The 16,877-nt window shown below is 41.4% G+C and overlaps 1 protein-coding gene across 1 annotated transcript in view; it reads left to right on the top strand.

The window, feature by feature from the left end:
* The window catches only part of LOC134602642 (potassium voltage-gated channel subfamily KQT member 1-like), a 152,516-nt gene that overhangs the window by 87,909 nt on the left and 47,730 nt on the right, over positions 1-16,877 (top strand). Inside the window, exons 5-12 of the mRNA XM_063447745.1 lie at positions 4,361-4,439; positions 5,572-5,668; positions 7,410-7,550; positions 8,301-8,411; positions 8,751-8,846; positions 8,935-9,063; positions 12,225-12,426; positions 16,511-16,570. Of these exons, the coding sequence (XP_063303815.1) occupies positions 4,361-4,439; positions 5,572-5,668; positions 7,410-7,550; positions 8,301-8,411; positions 8,751-8,846; positions 8,935-9,063; positions 12,225-12,426; positions 16,511-16,570 (915 nt within the window). The remainder of the gene's footprint in view (positions 1-4,360; positions 4,440-5,571; positions 5,669-7,409; positions 7,551-8,300; positions 8,412-8,750; positions 8,847-8,934; positions 9,064-12,224; positions 12,427-16,510; positions 16,571-16,877) is intronic.

The following is a 16,877-nucleotide window of genomic DNA, read 5'->3' as shown; positions in this document are numbered from 1 at the left end:
TGCAGGTATATAGAGTGTGCCTATTGTGTGTGGCTTTTAGGGTGTACAGATATAGTACTGCTAGGGATGTGGGCCCCTGGGTTGCCCCAATGTGTCATGGAGTGTGTGTAGGTAGGATCAGGTAACTAGGACCTCGATTATGGTGTGACATGCAATCAGATCAAGTTAAATTAGCATCATCATCAACACTGGTATGGGAGTGCAGCACAAGAGGACATGTCCTTATGATTGCAGGTGCTGCGCCCGGGGTAGTGAGGCGGTATCAGCCGATGCCTCAGCTCAGTGCTCTGGGATAGTCCCTGGATGACGGTAAGCAGGTATGGCTCTCCCGTTGGTCTCGGGGGTCTGCCTCTGGGTGGGGAAGGAGCGTGGTGGGTGCCTTCCAGGCTGCCCCAGCAGCACCTGGTCCCCGCATGGAGCGGGATGTCGAGTCTGCAGGGTCTGCGCCGCTTGCTTTAGTGGTATGCCAGATTTTGCAGGGTCCCTGTTGCGGTGAGATGTCGCCGTTGGCTGGGTCTTTCGCGCTGGTTTGCGGCCCCTCTGATTGCCGCGTCTTTTTCTGCACCATTTTTGGGCTCTGGCTGCTGGAGGGAGCGTGCGTCCGTGTTGGGAACCTGCCGGTCCTTCCGTGGGAGTGTGGGGGTAGCAGGTTTGTGTGTCTGAGCTTGCTGCTCCCTGAGCGCTATCTTCTCCCAGAACTCTGCAAATAGATTGTCCAGCTTAGTGAGGAAGTCAGGCTTCTCTGCAGGTCGGGCGCGCGTGGCGGCAGCCATTTTGCTTGAGTTCATTTCTTCCCGCTGTTGATGGAGCACCATCATTTGGGCCTTATTAGGCCGGTATTCTTTCAAGATTTGACCGGGATAACCCCCATCGGTCCGGGGGGGGGGGGGGAGGGACAGGGTATTGGCGCAGCTGCCCTTCCGATGCAGGGCCGGGGAGAGCGGCCGCCTTCCCCCCAGTCCCCTCACCTCTAGGCCTCGTCTAGCCAGCTCATGCTCCTGATCTCCGAGGAGCGTATAGAGGGTATCAGGCTTGTTAGCATGTCGCACTTATCTCAGTCAGTGCTTCCCGGTTTGGTTTCCAGCTCAGGATTTGCGGTTATCGGTAGTAGTATAGCTCATTAGACGGGAGCCCAGCTTGCAGCCGACCGCTCGGCTCGCCGGCTTGGCCCCGCCCCCCCAAATATTTTCTAAGCTTGCCTTGAAGAGTATATTTTCCCACGTAAACCACTTAGTCAATGTCTATGTACCGAATCAACCAGATCCAGGGTTCTGGGATAACTTAACGTTCAAGATTAAGGCATTACCGCACGGTATGATCCTAACGGGTGGGGACGTCAACGCAGTGCCATGTCCAGCTGTCGACAGGAGTGCACGATGGGGTGTGCTTTGATCGCATGGGAGGGGAGGACAAGACAAATTATTCCATGGGTTTGTAACCGCTGTGGGCCTGGTGGACGTTTGGAGGGCACATCATCCGAGCGAAGTAGACTACACTTTCTACTCGGCCCAGCATGGAACTTATTCTAAAATAGACCTTTTCCTAGTGAATGAATGTAGCCTGGCGCGGATTAAGGGCTCATCGGTGGGGTCCATCACATGGTCAGACCACGCCGAGGTGACCATCACTCTGGGAAACCTTTGCGTGGCGTCCCCGTGGGCATGGAAACTTAATACGTCCTTGTTACAAGACTCTGAGATTACGGAGCAGATCCGTGCTGAGATACTAGAGTTCTTTGCCATAAACAACAACCCCAAATTGGGGACAAGTACCAGATGGGCGGCCCACAAGACAGTAGTAAGGGGATCTCTTATTAGATTAGTGACTAGGAAGAAGAAAAAGAAGTATCAAGTGCTGGATAGCCTACTGACAGAACTTAAAGCGCTAGAACAAAAGCATCAAATGCACCCAGAGGGAGAGACTTTTAGACGACTGGAGGCGGTGAGACACTCCATACGAGCGCTTCTTCTAGATGACCTGGTCCAAAATGGATACCCTACTGGCTAGGACCCTCAAGCCCTGACAGAGATGCTCCCATATCACTGCTATACGACATGCAGACGGATCCATTAAAACCGAACCGATGGACATAGCTTCGGTATTTACTGACTTTTATAAATTGCTTTACAATCACTCTCCGAACTCCGAGACCCGGAATGAACGAGAGGAGGACTGGGTGCGCATATTTTTGAGTGACCTGGGACTGCCCAAATTACCACGAGAGGCGATAGCCAAACAAGCTTCCAAAATCACAGACGAGGAGATTGACTAGGCCATTACCGGTCTGAAAGAGAATAAGGCTCCCGGACCTGATGGGTTCGACGGGACCTACTATAAAACCTTCAGAGAGGAACTTATACCTCATTTGTCAAGGTTATTTGCTGAGCTTAGAGAGGGGGTACACAGACCACGACATGTCCTTAGCTACCATAGTACTAATACCAAAGCCAGACAAAGACCTGCTAAAACTACAGACCTATATCACTTATAAACCATGATATGAATATCCTTGCAAAGATTCAGGTGGATAGACTCAACTGCCCATCCCAATAACACTTCTATGTGTGTAACCCTCCAGGAACAATCCTTTAAAACCATGTTGTGATGGTACAGAACTCCTGTTAAGCTATTTAGAATGCACAAAACTACAACTGACGTTTGCTGGAGAGGATGCGGATTTAAGGGGACATACTTACATATGTGGTGGGAATGTCCACTTATGGTAGGATTCTGGAAATTGGTTGAGATCTTATCTCAAGGGAATTAATATTAAAAACCATGACTACTATTTTGCAAACCTTAAGTGTAATGGTAACATATGAATGTTTACTGTGTTTGTACCCTGTAAATATCTTCGTATATAAAAACAACTGTTAATATATGGAATATTTAATTATGTACCATTACTGTTGTGCTTTTTCTCGGGTCATGCAAAAAAAAAAAAAAAAGAGCACTTTATCATAGCACTCCCATGTACTGAATCTATGGCTTTATGCTCCCTGACATTCTGTTAAATTAAAACTTTAGAGAGCTGCAAATTCATGCAAACTTTGTGCAAACTCTTTCAATACTGTCTGAATATTAAAATTTAAGTTTGTTTTAAGTTTACATGAGGTGACTGGGTGTATAGCTACAAAAAAAAAACAGGCTCTTCAAAATCACTGCAATCCCATATTCTCTTGGTGGGATAATGCAGTGGTTTTTAGCTGATGTGCCGCAAGCATCCTCAACATGCTAGAAATGCAATGGCTAATTATCTGGGCTCTGTGCTTTAAAAAGGTCAATGTGGCAATTGCTTGTTTTGTAATGAATCCCTTAGTGCACATTTGTTTGGGTAGCTCCCAGTGTCTGTATTGGTTGGCAGGCACACAGTGCTCCTATTATCATAGTGCTCCCAGTGTCAATTTTGTGATGTGGCTCATGAGGACTTAAACAACTGATTTTGTAACATATTGGTGAGTATTATAAGTGTGCCGCATATTCTTGCATTTCTGTGTGTTTGGGCGTCGCTGTGCTCCTTTTGCATAGTGTACTAAGGATACAAACCTCCTAATACTCGCTAATGGCCTAGTGTTCGCTAATGGAAACAGCTTGGGAGATTTGTCATACTGTTCTGTTATAAAGATTGTTGCAAAAATGTAAAAGGAGAGGAGTCACCAATGGAATATGTCTGCTCGTTCCCTTGGCTTCCATGTTGATTGCTTCACCTTTACCATAGAGCACTTTTTAGAAAACAACATTTTGATAAATGTACCAATGTCTGTAAGTACATGATGGTCTACCATACCAGGCGCACTCTCAGGATCAAAAAAGTTTATAGAGGTCTAAGCCAGCAATATATCATATACATAGCTCATGAAAACCCTGAAAACAAAAATTGGTCATAGTTGTTGCTAGATTACAATTTTAATGATGAACACAATGATACATGCATAATTTAGAGCTGTAAAGAGTTCAGTGAAGACCTGTGGTAAAAAGTGGCTTTATTAAATTAGTAATACCTGTTCCTATCCTTTTGATTAAAACAAATAAGTTTGTTTTTACCTTTAGTATTTAATATACATGTAGGTATGTGTTTCAAGATAGACGTGTATAGACCTTCCATGTCATTGTTATGACGTATCTCTGTTCATAGCTTTTGAGGGTACAAATGCAAATTAGGTAACAGTTAATTTGCTTTGTTTTTTTTTTTACTTTATTCTGAGTTTGATTTTTTAGAACCAAAGAGCAGACACTGCTGTGTAGAATGGCATTTTTCGGTTTATATGTGCTTTGTGCTGCATTATGTCAGGTAGTATTGAAAGTCTGGTAAGGATGTGGCTTCTCATTTAATCCATCGTGTATATTCTCTTCTTCTCAGATCTCATTGTGGTCATCGCCTCTATCATCGTACTTAGTGTAGGATCCAATGGACAAGTCTTCGCCACATCTGCAATTAGGTTGGTGAGTTTATTGGGCTTGGGGAAGTGTGAGAATTGGATCTCAGATTTACTGATTACTGATAACATGATTAGAGGGGAAGCAAATACTCAAAATCTAGTTTTGTGAAACACCCTCACATACTAATTTTCTATAGTTCATAAAACGCTATTATCCATCATAAAAGTGAAAAGACTGTGTGAGGTAGATATAAATAACAGTTATTTGTAGATATGTCAAGGAACAGTGCAGTTTTAGAAATACATTTGTTACTTATATCTAATCCAGCAGCGGTACTCGCTTAAGTACCACTTAGTCTCAAGGAGATCATTACTGATGATGATATCCTGGTCAATCCAATACTTTTCATAACAAAACATTGGGCACAGGGTGCATGCATGGCAGGCTCCATGATCCACAAGCAATTTTTGTCATAGAAAAATATTAAATCAATACTTCTCTAAAAGCAGCCTTCACCTCTGCTTTGAGTAAGCTCAAAGCAAGTGAGGAAGGCACCCCCCAAGCAGACAGCCTGAAAGTGCAAACAAGTGTGTTTGTGTGATAAAGATTTTATTACAGCTACTTCATTTAATAACTTCTCTTTAACCCTAGCTTTAACCTCTTTCTAACACGTAAATCTCCCATTATCCTAAATTTCTCCCCTCTCTTATCCTAAACCTATATCTCTCAACACTTTACCCTTATCTACACAAACCTAACTTGAACACCTCTCTAACATTAACCACATCATTTCTAACTGTAAACACACTATTCTTAAGGAAAAGTTTGATGATAAAAATAAATGTATTTATTTCCAACATTTTTATTTTTCGGTGTCGATGTGTGTGCCTACAAGAGCCTGTCATGTAAATTGCCTGGTTAGAAATGTTGTGCATAGATCTGCCCATAAATCATTATGCCAAATCAGGGGAAATGTAAAATTACATGTTAAAGCAAAACAAAATAATAATAAATGTTGGCACAAATTCTTCAAATCAAAATCTATCATGGAAATGTTGCTCTGTTAAACCTTATTACCAGTTCACTCTTTTTTTCCTAATCCCATTGGGAGTCACCTCAATAACTAACAAGTGAGCAAATACTTAACCCTCTCTGTCTTGCATTCTTTATAAAACTCCTTTCTTCTTTCAGGGGTATTCGATTCCTACAGATCCTGCGCATGCTACATGTAGACAGACAAGGTGGTACGTGGAGACTGTTGGGGTCAGTGGTATTTATTCATCGCCAGGTAAGGACAAACCTATGTTTTACCCAATTTGTAGGTCAATGTGAACAAGTTGCCTCCCTGTATGATCTTTGTCCCCCTTCCTGGTATGTATGCCTTTTCTGTTGTCATCACGGGTCATGTGCTTGTGTATGAATGACTAAAACCAATGGCGGGTATTTTATCAGTTGTGCACTCTGTGTAAGCTAATTAACAAATTAAGTTGACAAAGAAATGGCAAATTTTAGACTAAAATACTCAAGGTGGAATAATAGCTATCTATGAGAATGTTTCCAAGTAGCCTAATTTGGCTTAAAATGCTAATTTAATTGTCAATTCTGCACAGTTCTCATTTTAACAAAGATGTTTTCCACAATATAGCCACAAATAATGTTTAGAGATTTTTATAAAAGTGTAACTATCACACCTAATATCCTATAGCTGCTCTGTTTGTATTTTTTATGTTTGTTTTTTTTTATTTACATTTCTTGCCTAGCTATCATGGCACAGTTAGTGTATACCATGTAAGTTAACTCTCATAGTGCTAAATATCTGGACACATGAGGGCTAAAGGACTTCTCCCTGCACGTATACAAGTATGACATCTCATAGCGCCAGTGAAGTCAACCTGAGCACGGAAACACTGTGGAAATACGTGTGTATTTCTTTCTTAGCTCAGTAGCATTTACTGGTGCTAAAAATGAATGAGAGTTAGGGTAAAATTGAATTCCAAATTTTGGAAATCATCTACAATACAATTACTTTACTAATTTTAGCCATTTTTGCTTGTGTAGTAAATAAGCTATGTAGTGTCACTGTTGGCAATTGTGCCACCATTTAATATTTGTTGTGCTCACTGTGTAATGTGTTAGTTCCTGGACCTGGTTGTGTTTTTGTGTATCTTCACTTTAGACTTTAGACGTGTTAGCTTTTTTGTGCTGGTTGTTTTTTTCAGTGACTATTAGCTTTTGTGTATTATCATCTGCGCACTAATTATTTGTATTGCCAAATGTGTATCTGTGTGTTTTTCACAGGTTCTAGTTCTGTGTAATGCTGAGTACTCTGCTGTGAGACCAGACTTGTATTTCTGAGTATCATACTTACTTACTGAAATTAAGTAGTATTTATTGTACTCAGTGGGAGCTAGGTGTGTCTATTGCTAAATACCTTGGTGTGTTTAAAGAGATCAAGTTGTGTGTATTACTGAGTACTCTGCACACATAACGTTGTGTATTGCTTAGTATCTTTCAGTCTGTCTCATGTGTACCCAGCTCTGTGCATCGCCGAGTACCCTATTCTTTGCATCTCTCTGATATGTGGCTGTGTTTCCTGTATGTATTTCACTGGGGCCAGCCATATCTACTGAGTAGATTGTCAAATGTGTCTCCCTGTGATCTAGTTGTATGTAATTCTGACACTGTTAGTGTACCTATGTGAACATATTACTGAGTTCCTGTGTGTTTCTGACTGGAACCTTGTATGTTTCTGAGCATTTTACTGTGTTATTCTTATCACTGAAGATTGAGCAGTGTGTACTTCTTTCAATTCTGCTGCGTTTTTGGTCATTAAAATAAAGCTACGTAGAGAACCCTGCTTGTATTATACTGGGTCCAAACTGCACTTTTAAAAAAGTTTGTACATATCACTGTGATCTACCTGTATTTATTACTCAGTATTATGCTGTGTATTCCTCAGTATCTCCAGTGGTGTCTACCTCCATTTCATTCCAGTTTGATCAATCACATATAATTTCTTCTTCCATCAGGAGCTGATCACTACGCTGTATATTGGATTCCTGGGCTTAATCTTCTCCTCGTACTTTGTGTATCTTGCTGAAAAAGATGCAGTAGATGAAGAAGGAAGGACTGGGTTCTCCAGCTACGCTGATGCTCTCTGGTGGGGAGTGGTGAGTATGAGACTAAAAGCCCAAGTGTTTTGTGTATATAAGCATATGCGTGGTTGTGTGTGTGTGTGTGTGTGTGTGTAAATATATTTGTATATCAGTTAGAAAGATTGAGACCCTTGCCTAGAGCCCTGGGATATTTGCTTAATTAAAGGGACGCTATAGGTACCCAGACCACGTCATCTCATTGAACTGGTGTGAGTGCAGTGTCTCTGTAACTCTTTTAGACAAACTGCAGTGTTTACATTGCAGGGTTAAGACAACTTCTAGTGGCTGTCTTCCACACAACTACTAGAGGCTCTCCCTGCAATTTCACAGAGTTTAACACCGTCAAACGAAGTTAGACATCCTTACGCTTTGCGTGAGGACATCCAGCGTCTTCAAAATCTACATAGGAAACCCCTGATTCAATGCTTTCCAATGGGAAAGGACTAGTGTGCACGATGTGCTCATCACACATACGCATTATGTTCTCCATCAGGAAGTTAAGGTGAGTGTTAAAAGAGGGTGGCATGGAGACAGAGGAATACTATAGCAGTAAGAATACAGTTTTGTATTTGTAATACTATAGTGTTCCAATAATTCTTAATCTTTCATGAATTAAATCTGAATGGAAAACTGAGGCACAAATTATGTTTGTAATGTGTGTGGTGTGTGTTGACTATGTGTGCATAGTAGTTTACGGTCAGGTATTTAAGTGAGGGCATGCTCTGCATACAGAAGTGTGATTTGGCTCAGTTTTCTGTCTCACAGGTCACAGTGACGACTATTGGATATGGAGATAAAGTTCCACAGACTTGGATCGGCAAAACTATTGCATCCTGCTTCTCTGTTTTTGCCATTTCTTTCTTCGCTCTTCCAGCAGTGAGTAACAATATCATACAATATCCTATACAGTACCCATTAATTTGTAAGTTAGAATACCATTTTCCATTCATTATTGTTGTAAGAATACCTTATATTTGCAAACCAATCTGAGTGTGAGTTGTCTCACATAATTTCTCCCAATTAAAAAAATATATGTATTTTAAAAAGTCAATAACACCAGCAATGACAAAGTATTTTGTCCTTTTAAATAAGGAAACAAAAGTTTGTTATGCATTCTTTGTGCTGTTTGTGGGAGTAGCTACCCATAAAATCACACTGCCATTTTATTTTGCTTGTTTGGAATGGTGGAGTTGACGCATGTTTTGTTTTTTTCAGGGGATCTTAGGATCTGGTTTTGCACTCAAGGTCCAGCAGAAGCAACGTCAGAAGCATTTTAACAGGCAGATTCCTGCTGCAGCATCCCTTATCCAGGTAACTCTACTAACTAGTAACTGCAGCATTAAATTATGCTTCTGGATGTGTGGTAAGTAACAGTGTATATGTTGTACTCTCTCTGCAGACTCTCTGGAGGTGCTATGCAGCGGAGAAATCCTACAGCTCCACAGCCACTTGGAAAATCTACTTGACTCCACCGGAGCAGAGCAGTAGAATCACCCCAGCTCCAGTCAGTCCAAGCTTACGCAGACAGGTCCGAGGATTCCTGCCAGTTCAATTCTGTAACTCCTACATGTTTTCTGTGATTTGTTTACCCACACACAAGCTCACTTATATAGATTTATTGCTGAGCACTCAAAGTTATATTGACCCTGGATTCATAATCTAGCCACAGTACAGTTGAGGTGGAGAATTTGTCTAGTGTCACTTCATTACATGTGTACAATCCTTTTATCGGACAAACACATTAAAGGTGACAATTTTTTGACGAGCCCTGTGATCTTTGTCACATAATGGAATTCAGATCAACTTCCATGTATTAGTTTTCAGATCTCAGGCACCATTACTACAGAACTACGTTACTACACATCTACAGTTTACAAAAAAACATATTCAGTCAATAATTGGCTGGCATCAGTGGAAAAGGGTTCATATGGTGTGGTAGTAATATTCGCTGAGTCCCTTTTACTTAAAGTGAGTCAAACTAATCCCAAATTTTCCGATTTAAACTCAATTTTAGGGAAGTGTATTTTAAGGAATGTTATGACAAGACATCAAATTTAGGGAACTCTGTAACGAGTTAGGACATTTGGTAAAAATTATAATAAAAGTTTAATTTGTGGGTCCTGGTTCTGGTCCCTCGATAATATAATTTGGGTAATATTATGGTTCAATTTATAATCTGGGAAATATTTATAATGGAGAGTCGATTTGAGGGTTATTACGATGGATTAAATCATAGGCAACATTTGAAGACCACTGACAACAGATTATTTCAAGTACATTATATTTGGAGATATTATTCATAGAAAAACAGTGATAAATGAAATAATCAGGGAATCATTATTGTAATAAGTGGTAGCCCCCATGGACCAGGAGGTGCAGCTGCACAGAGCCGCACCGGCCCACACCATAAGGAAGCCCCCCGGGTGGGCCATGCACTAAGGGCCGCCCAGTGGGCACCCTGGCGCCTAAACAGCTCAACCTGTTCGGCAGCCGGCTGAGAGGAAGTGAGTGTCGCGCGTCACTTCCTCCCACCGGAGATCAGAGCCGCGTGGGAGAAGGAAGGCAGGGAGGAGAGTTCCAGAAGATAACTCCCAACTGCCTCAGCCTGCCACTGGACCCCAGAAACCGCCCTCCAGAAAAAGGTAAGAACCTGGAGAGTGGCTAAATGTAGCATGTGTGTCAGTATGCCTGTGTGTGTGTGTGTGTATATGTCAGTATGCCTGTGTGTGTGTGTGTGTGTGTGTGTGTCAGCATGTCTGTGTGTATGTCAGTATGCCTGTGTGTCAGCATGTCTGTGTGTGTCAATATGTCTGTCAGTGTGTGTGTGTGTGTGTCAGTATGTCTGCATGTGTCAGTATGTCTGTGTGTGTGTCAATACGTCTATCTGTGTGTGTGTGTTTCAGTATTTCTGTTAGTCTGTGTGTGTGTCAGTATGTTTGTGTGTGTATGTCTGTATGTGTGTCAATATGTCTGAATGTGTGTCAATAGGTCTGTCAGTATATATGTGTGTGTCAGTGTATGTGTGTGTCAGTATGTCTGTGTGTGTCAGTATGTATTTGCGAATGTGTCAATATGTATGTATGTGTGTGTATGTGTTAGTATGTCTGTCAGTGTATATGGCTGTTTAAGTATGTTTTGAATCTCTCTACTTTAGTTCCCCCACTGCATTGGGGTGAATAGGGTGTAATTGGAGGTTGTGTGGGGGTGGGGAGGGGCAGGGCCCAGGGGGGCAAAGACAATTCTTCGCCCAGGGTCCTTTTTTTATATTATAGATGGCCCTGGTGATGTATTATTTTTATGGGTGATGTATTATGGTTGTGGTTGATGTATGTATTATTGTTACAGCTGCCCCGTAGCCCTACTGCCCGGAAAAAACACATTTTAGCACACCCGCGATGCGACTGCACCGGGGCCCACACTGTAAGGGGACTCACCGGGTGGTTCATGCACTAAGGGCTACCCGGTGGGTATGTTTCAGCAGGGCCCCTTGCTTATTGCCAGCTGGGATGAAGTGACGACACTTCCTCCCAGAGAGAACACTGGATCCACGCGGGAGGGGGAAGGAGGCAGAAAGGAGGGGGCCAGTCGAAAACCCAGAGGGCAGAAAAAGTGAAGTCCCTAGAAAACCTGTATATATTAAAATTTACCTTTTATTGGGTTGACTTAAAAATATATACCGTAATAGGAAACACCAAAATAATGAAATAAAGAAAAAAAAAAACTGAACGTTGTATTTGTAGAGGGATGCAACATCTGTAAGCGGTTAATGGCACGTTGGAAGCGTATCTCTGCTAAGGTTACAGGGCGTGACAACCACTTCTAACCACTAGTCCTGTATTGCTACTAGGATGTCTAGTCATAGATAGTATAGGCTATATTCCTTCATGGTGCCTACATATGAGAAACACATAATAGGTTTGTTCCTATCTGGTCTCATTGTGGATACACATAATAGAAAAAGACTGAATCCTATGAACACTAATATACAGGAGACTAAATAAGCTATAGAAATGATAAAGTAACTGATTTCCCTGGTTACTAGAGCTTAAAACACCAAAGTTTCAGGGCATAACAACCACTTAAAATCACTAGTACTGTATTACTACTAGGATATCTTAGTCATAGATGTTGCCTAGCCTCCAAAGCTACTGCTATAAGCGTTTAAGCGTACATTCTGTATCTAGATACAATGTGACCATGTATCATTGTCTGTATTCTTAGTTGCAACCTACAGTATCATGACTGCCTGAATATCTATTAGTCCGAAGAAGGTTCAGATGCACGAGGGTACTACCCTCATTCAATAACCCACACCAATCCTCCCACCATTATCAAAGTGAAAATATATAAATTGTGTAGAGATTAAAAGTTCTAAATGAAAGCCTTCCTGACGCGCGTTTCGGCGCTGCTAAAGCTCCTTCGTCTGAGGCATAAGTGAGTGATATGATATATTATTGTTAGGGGTGATGTATTATTGTTATGAGTAATGTGATGTATTATTGTTGTGGGTGATTTGTTGTTGTTACGAGTCATGTATTATTGTTATGGGTAATGGATTGCTACGAGTGATGTATTATGGTTACAGGTGTATTATTGTTACGGGTGATGGGATGTATTATTGTTACAGGTGATGTATATTGTTGTGGATGATGTTATTTGGTTATTTATGGTTTCTTGCTCTTCCCTCAGAACAGAAGATATAAGAAGAAGAGCAAATCTGTACATGAAGCATGTGTTCTGCCTACAAGTCCTACGTTGGCTCCACTGTGCCTCTCCCCAATCCCTCGGGGGCCCAGGAGCTGCACCCCTGATAATGCCCTGTCTGTGCCTCATATTACTTATCACCACACGGAGGGTGAAAAGCGAGACCTCAGCTTCCCAGGACCCGCAGGTAAGAACAGTGGAGTGTCTCACAGGGGTCTGTATGATGCAGTGTAATGCTGCATATTAATATTGACATTACATAGTTAGTGTATCTATGTCCAGTCTGACTCCTGCAACTGGATTAGGCATTCAGATTCCTGATTCAGCTGTTAATTGGTCATTGTCGCTCTATAATAGCATTTAATGAAATGTGTTAATGTTTTGAAATGTTCTTATACTAAGTAGTCCAGTGACACTTTGTTTTACTGAGTGTTCTAGTGAACATAATATTTTTGTGCATGTGATTTTTGTCATTTGTTTCATTCCATGCTACCAACTGTAATATATATATAATGTCACCAACTATACATAACATGACAACCTCCATACATGAGCATTACAGGCACCTTGGAGTATATGAGGTTCCAATACTTGGCCTATGCATTAATTTTAACTATTCCTACTTTATATGTAGGGGCTCTATTACTGGCTAACAGATGCTGATAAGCATCCTTAATCCTCAATGATGCATAACCATGTCTGCAGTGCCATAAATGTCCTTTGTCTTGCACAGTGTGATTTATACTTATAATCCAGTAATTAGTAATGTGGTTACTATAGTGCATTATAGCAGTGAGTGTTGTGTGAGTGTTCCAGAGTGGTAGATGATGAAGATTTTATTTTGAAATATTATAAAAAGAGCTGTGTGGTACTCCTGAAATCTGAAAATAATCATTTGCCCACTAAACAAGATGTTAGATAGAGTCTAAAAGTCAATAAAGTGTATTAATCAAATATACGAGAAAATTTGATATTCAGCAGCTGTTTGACATAGCATCAAATGAGAGCAGCTTACTCTGTCTATGTTCTGGAGTGATATATATTGCTGGGGATATACACCAATCAGACACAACATTAAAACCACTGACAGATGAAGTGAATAACATTTATCATATCGTTACAAGGGCACCTGTCAAGGGGTAGGATATATTAAGCAGCAAGTGAACAGTCAGTTCTTGAATTTCTTGTGTTGGAAGCATGAAAAATGGGCAAGCAAAAAAAGTGATTTTGACAAGGGCCAAATAGTGATGGCTAGATGACTGGCTCAGAGCATCTGCAAAACGGCAAGTCTTGTGGGGTGTTCCCGGTATGGAGTGGTTAGTACCAAAAAAAAAAAAAATAGTGCAAGGACAACCGGTAAACCTGCATCAGAGTCATGAGTGCCCAAAGTTCATTAACCCCTTAAGGACACATGACATGTGTGACATGTCATGATTCCCTTTTATTCCAGATGTTTGGTCCTTAAGGGGTTAATGCACATGAGGAGTGAAGGCTATCCCATCTGGTCTAATCACACAGAAGAGCTACAACAAAAGCGCATTCAATGGGGGACAGAAGTGGACCTTGAGCATCAGAACTGGACCATGGAACAATGGAAGAAGATTGCCTGGTCTTATGAATCACATTTTCTTTGTCCAGGTGTGTCAGGATCTTACCTGATGTGGAGTCCAACGTGTAGAGTTAAATGCTCACCCTTGCAAATAAACACAGACCAAGGTGACCAGGTAAGAAGCCACCTGGGCTGTTTATCTGTGCACGGAGGCTGTGCAGGAATATAGCTCCAAGTCACAGTACAGGCAAGGACAAGCAGAAGAGTAGTTGTGGAAAGCCGAAGTCAGGGGAACCAGAGATCAGAATAAACGATGAGATAAGCCAAGATTAGGAGCCGTCTGGAGAACATTGGATCAAGATACACAAATACAGGAACCAGAGTCAATGAACTGACCCTGCCCTCAGAGAGAGGCAGTGTTTTATACGATATGCTTCAGGTGGACCAAGATTGATAGGTGCAGCTACAGGAAAAGTCCTGGCATTCATGTGGATGTTATTTGGCAGGTACTACCTACCTAGAGATTGTTGCAGACCACGTACACCCCTTTATGGAAATTGCATTCCCTGATGGCAGTGACCTTTTTAAGTAGGATAATACACCCTGTCATACTGCAAAAAATGTTAGGATCATGACAAAAATGTCAGTGTTGCAATAGTATCCAATTTTCCCAGATCTTAATCTGATTGAGCATCCTTGGGTTGTACTGGAACAACAAATCCGATCCATGGAGGTCCCATGCAACTTGCAGGGCCTAAAGAATCTACTGCTAATATATTGTTGCTAATTACTGCAATATATATGTTCAGAGGTATTGTGGGGTCCATGCATCATAGCTGTTTTGGGGGGGACCTACACAATATTAGGCAGGTGTTTTTTGTCAAACTTTGTTTAATTGAGATGATAGCAGCATACAGACAAAAAAAAACTTGTATCAAGATATATCAGCATAGTTAGCAAGAGTGATACACTTTACATGTCACATATTATTTTGGTTGATAGAGATCTCTTTTTTTTACATTTTACATTTTACTAAGTTGGTCAATTACCTGGAAGCATATCTAGTATTAGCAGAGGTGTAATTGGGCTATACAGAACTCTTGACTATTAACCAATAGAGCATGACATAACTAGCAATCAGGCATTCTGATCTTTTTCACAGGCTTTTTAGGTCATAGGTTGAAATGGCAAAGAGATAATAACAATAAAGATAAAACTAAGTATAAGAAAAAGCTCAACACCAAAAATTAACTGTGTGCAGAGAAAGTGTCTGTCAGGATTATAGTTGATCCAGCACGCAGAAAAGTATCACACCTAGGACTAAGGATAACGTCTAACCAGGTCTTAGAATGGCAGGACTTAACATACCCGAGAATAGTCAAAATACTTGCCAAGGTCAGGGATACAGAAAGAGACACAACGATGAGGAAAGCCAGAAGTCAAGGATACCAGAAATCAGGGAAGTCAAAACAAAGCCAAAGTCAAAATACCAGAAAAGCACAATCAGGAACACACTCTCAGATAACCAGCTAGTGGAAACCACAACAGGGCACTGACAAAAAGGTAATATAGGTTTAAAAAATGCTGCTTAGGCTGTAATTGGCTGTCTCTGACCCCAAAACGTGCATGCGCGTCTATGACGGGACGTTGCACAAACGTTGGTGCCATCTTGATGTGGACAAAGGTAAGTTTCTTATTAAAGCCCAAACCGCAGCGGCCAGCGTTCCTAAGAACATCGCACCTGCTGGGGACTGGAATGGAGGAAAACTGGGAAGCTGCCCGCCAGGGCCAAAGTAAGTCTGAAACATATCTGTCGGCGTGGCTGCTTCGTATGTGTGCAGCCACGCCGGCAAAAGGACCGGTAGCCATGACAGTGTCCTGGAAGACTATCTGACTTACTCTCAAATGATAGCTGGGTATCTGGAGGTTTAGAGTTTGTTGTCTCCTTGTCACTGGGCCCATAGCTGTCAGGAGTTGCAGGAACGCAGACAACACTGTAGCTGGCCTCATGAGTTGCTGAGTTAATCAGTGTAGGCAGGATTTACCCACACCGGCCAGTGGGTAATGGAGCCCAGGCAATTGCAGGAACACCAAGTGAGGGATCGGCCGCCTTCCCCACTTCAGGCCGTCAGCAGGCCTCAGAAAAGTCGCGGGTGGCACATGACTATGAGACAAAAGGTCAGTCCAAGCAATGTCTGACCATTTGGCAATTGAAATAATGTCTGCAGTCGGCCTAAGAACAACACTAGTGCTTGCGTTTAAGGCTTAATTTCACAGAAAATTAGAGGAGCTTCTCCACCATGCGGCTTTCTCTGTCGGCAGCCATGCCACACTACACTTAGGCAGGTGGTTTTAATGTTATGGCTACATAAATGAACAGACACTGCCATTATGTGGGTAGCACAGTATCACAGAATACTTCTCTTTCTTTCTTTGTAATACAGTTCACATGTAATTAATTCTATTATATATTGTGGAATTCGTGTGTAATGTTGCATCTAGTACAAATAACATTTGCTTAATTTATTGGCCATTTACTAATGCAGTATGGCACAAAATATTTTTTTTTAAAGTTACAGATTAGCCCTTGTATTTCTTCTTCCTCTCTATATCTTTGATTATTGAGCCTATGTAGCATTATCTTATTATTATTCAGCTTGGATTCACTCTCCTTAGTTTTTCTGTCTTTTTTTCCTTCTGTTTCTCATCTCCTGTCCAATAGGTCGCTCTCGATCTTGGTCCTCTATCTCTGTGTGCACATCTGGTAGTCCCTCCATCCAAGGTACTGGAGTTTGTTAGAGTGTGAATGAAGAAACTTGCATCGCTATAAAGTTATCAATATAATTGCACACTTTTCACACTGGAGCCTTTCAAACTATTGTCCCCAACCAAAGTTTTTTTCACAGAGTGGTTCTCAAGATCATAAAGAGACATTGTGATTCAAAGAATGGAAATTTGTGTATACACGAGACAGGAAAGGGGAACAGAAATAAACCAGTTTTATCTTTAGCTCTAGTATTTAGATTAAATGCAAGCTTTAAATATTTTGTCCTCAGCTAGTTTTTGCTTTTAGTAGATGATTGGTATAT

This window comes from Pelobates fuscus, chromosome 3, assembly GCF_036172605.1.
Source record: "Pelobates fuscus isolate aPelFus1 chromosome 3, aPelFus1.pri, whole genome shotgun sequence".
NCBI lineage: Eukaryota > Metazoa > Chordata > Amphibia > Anura > Pelobatidae > Pelobates > Pelobates fuscus.
Note: the sequence above shows the minus strand (reverse complement) of the source record. Positions and strands in the feature narration are given on the sequence as shown.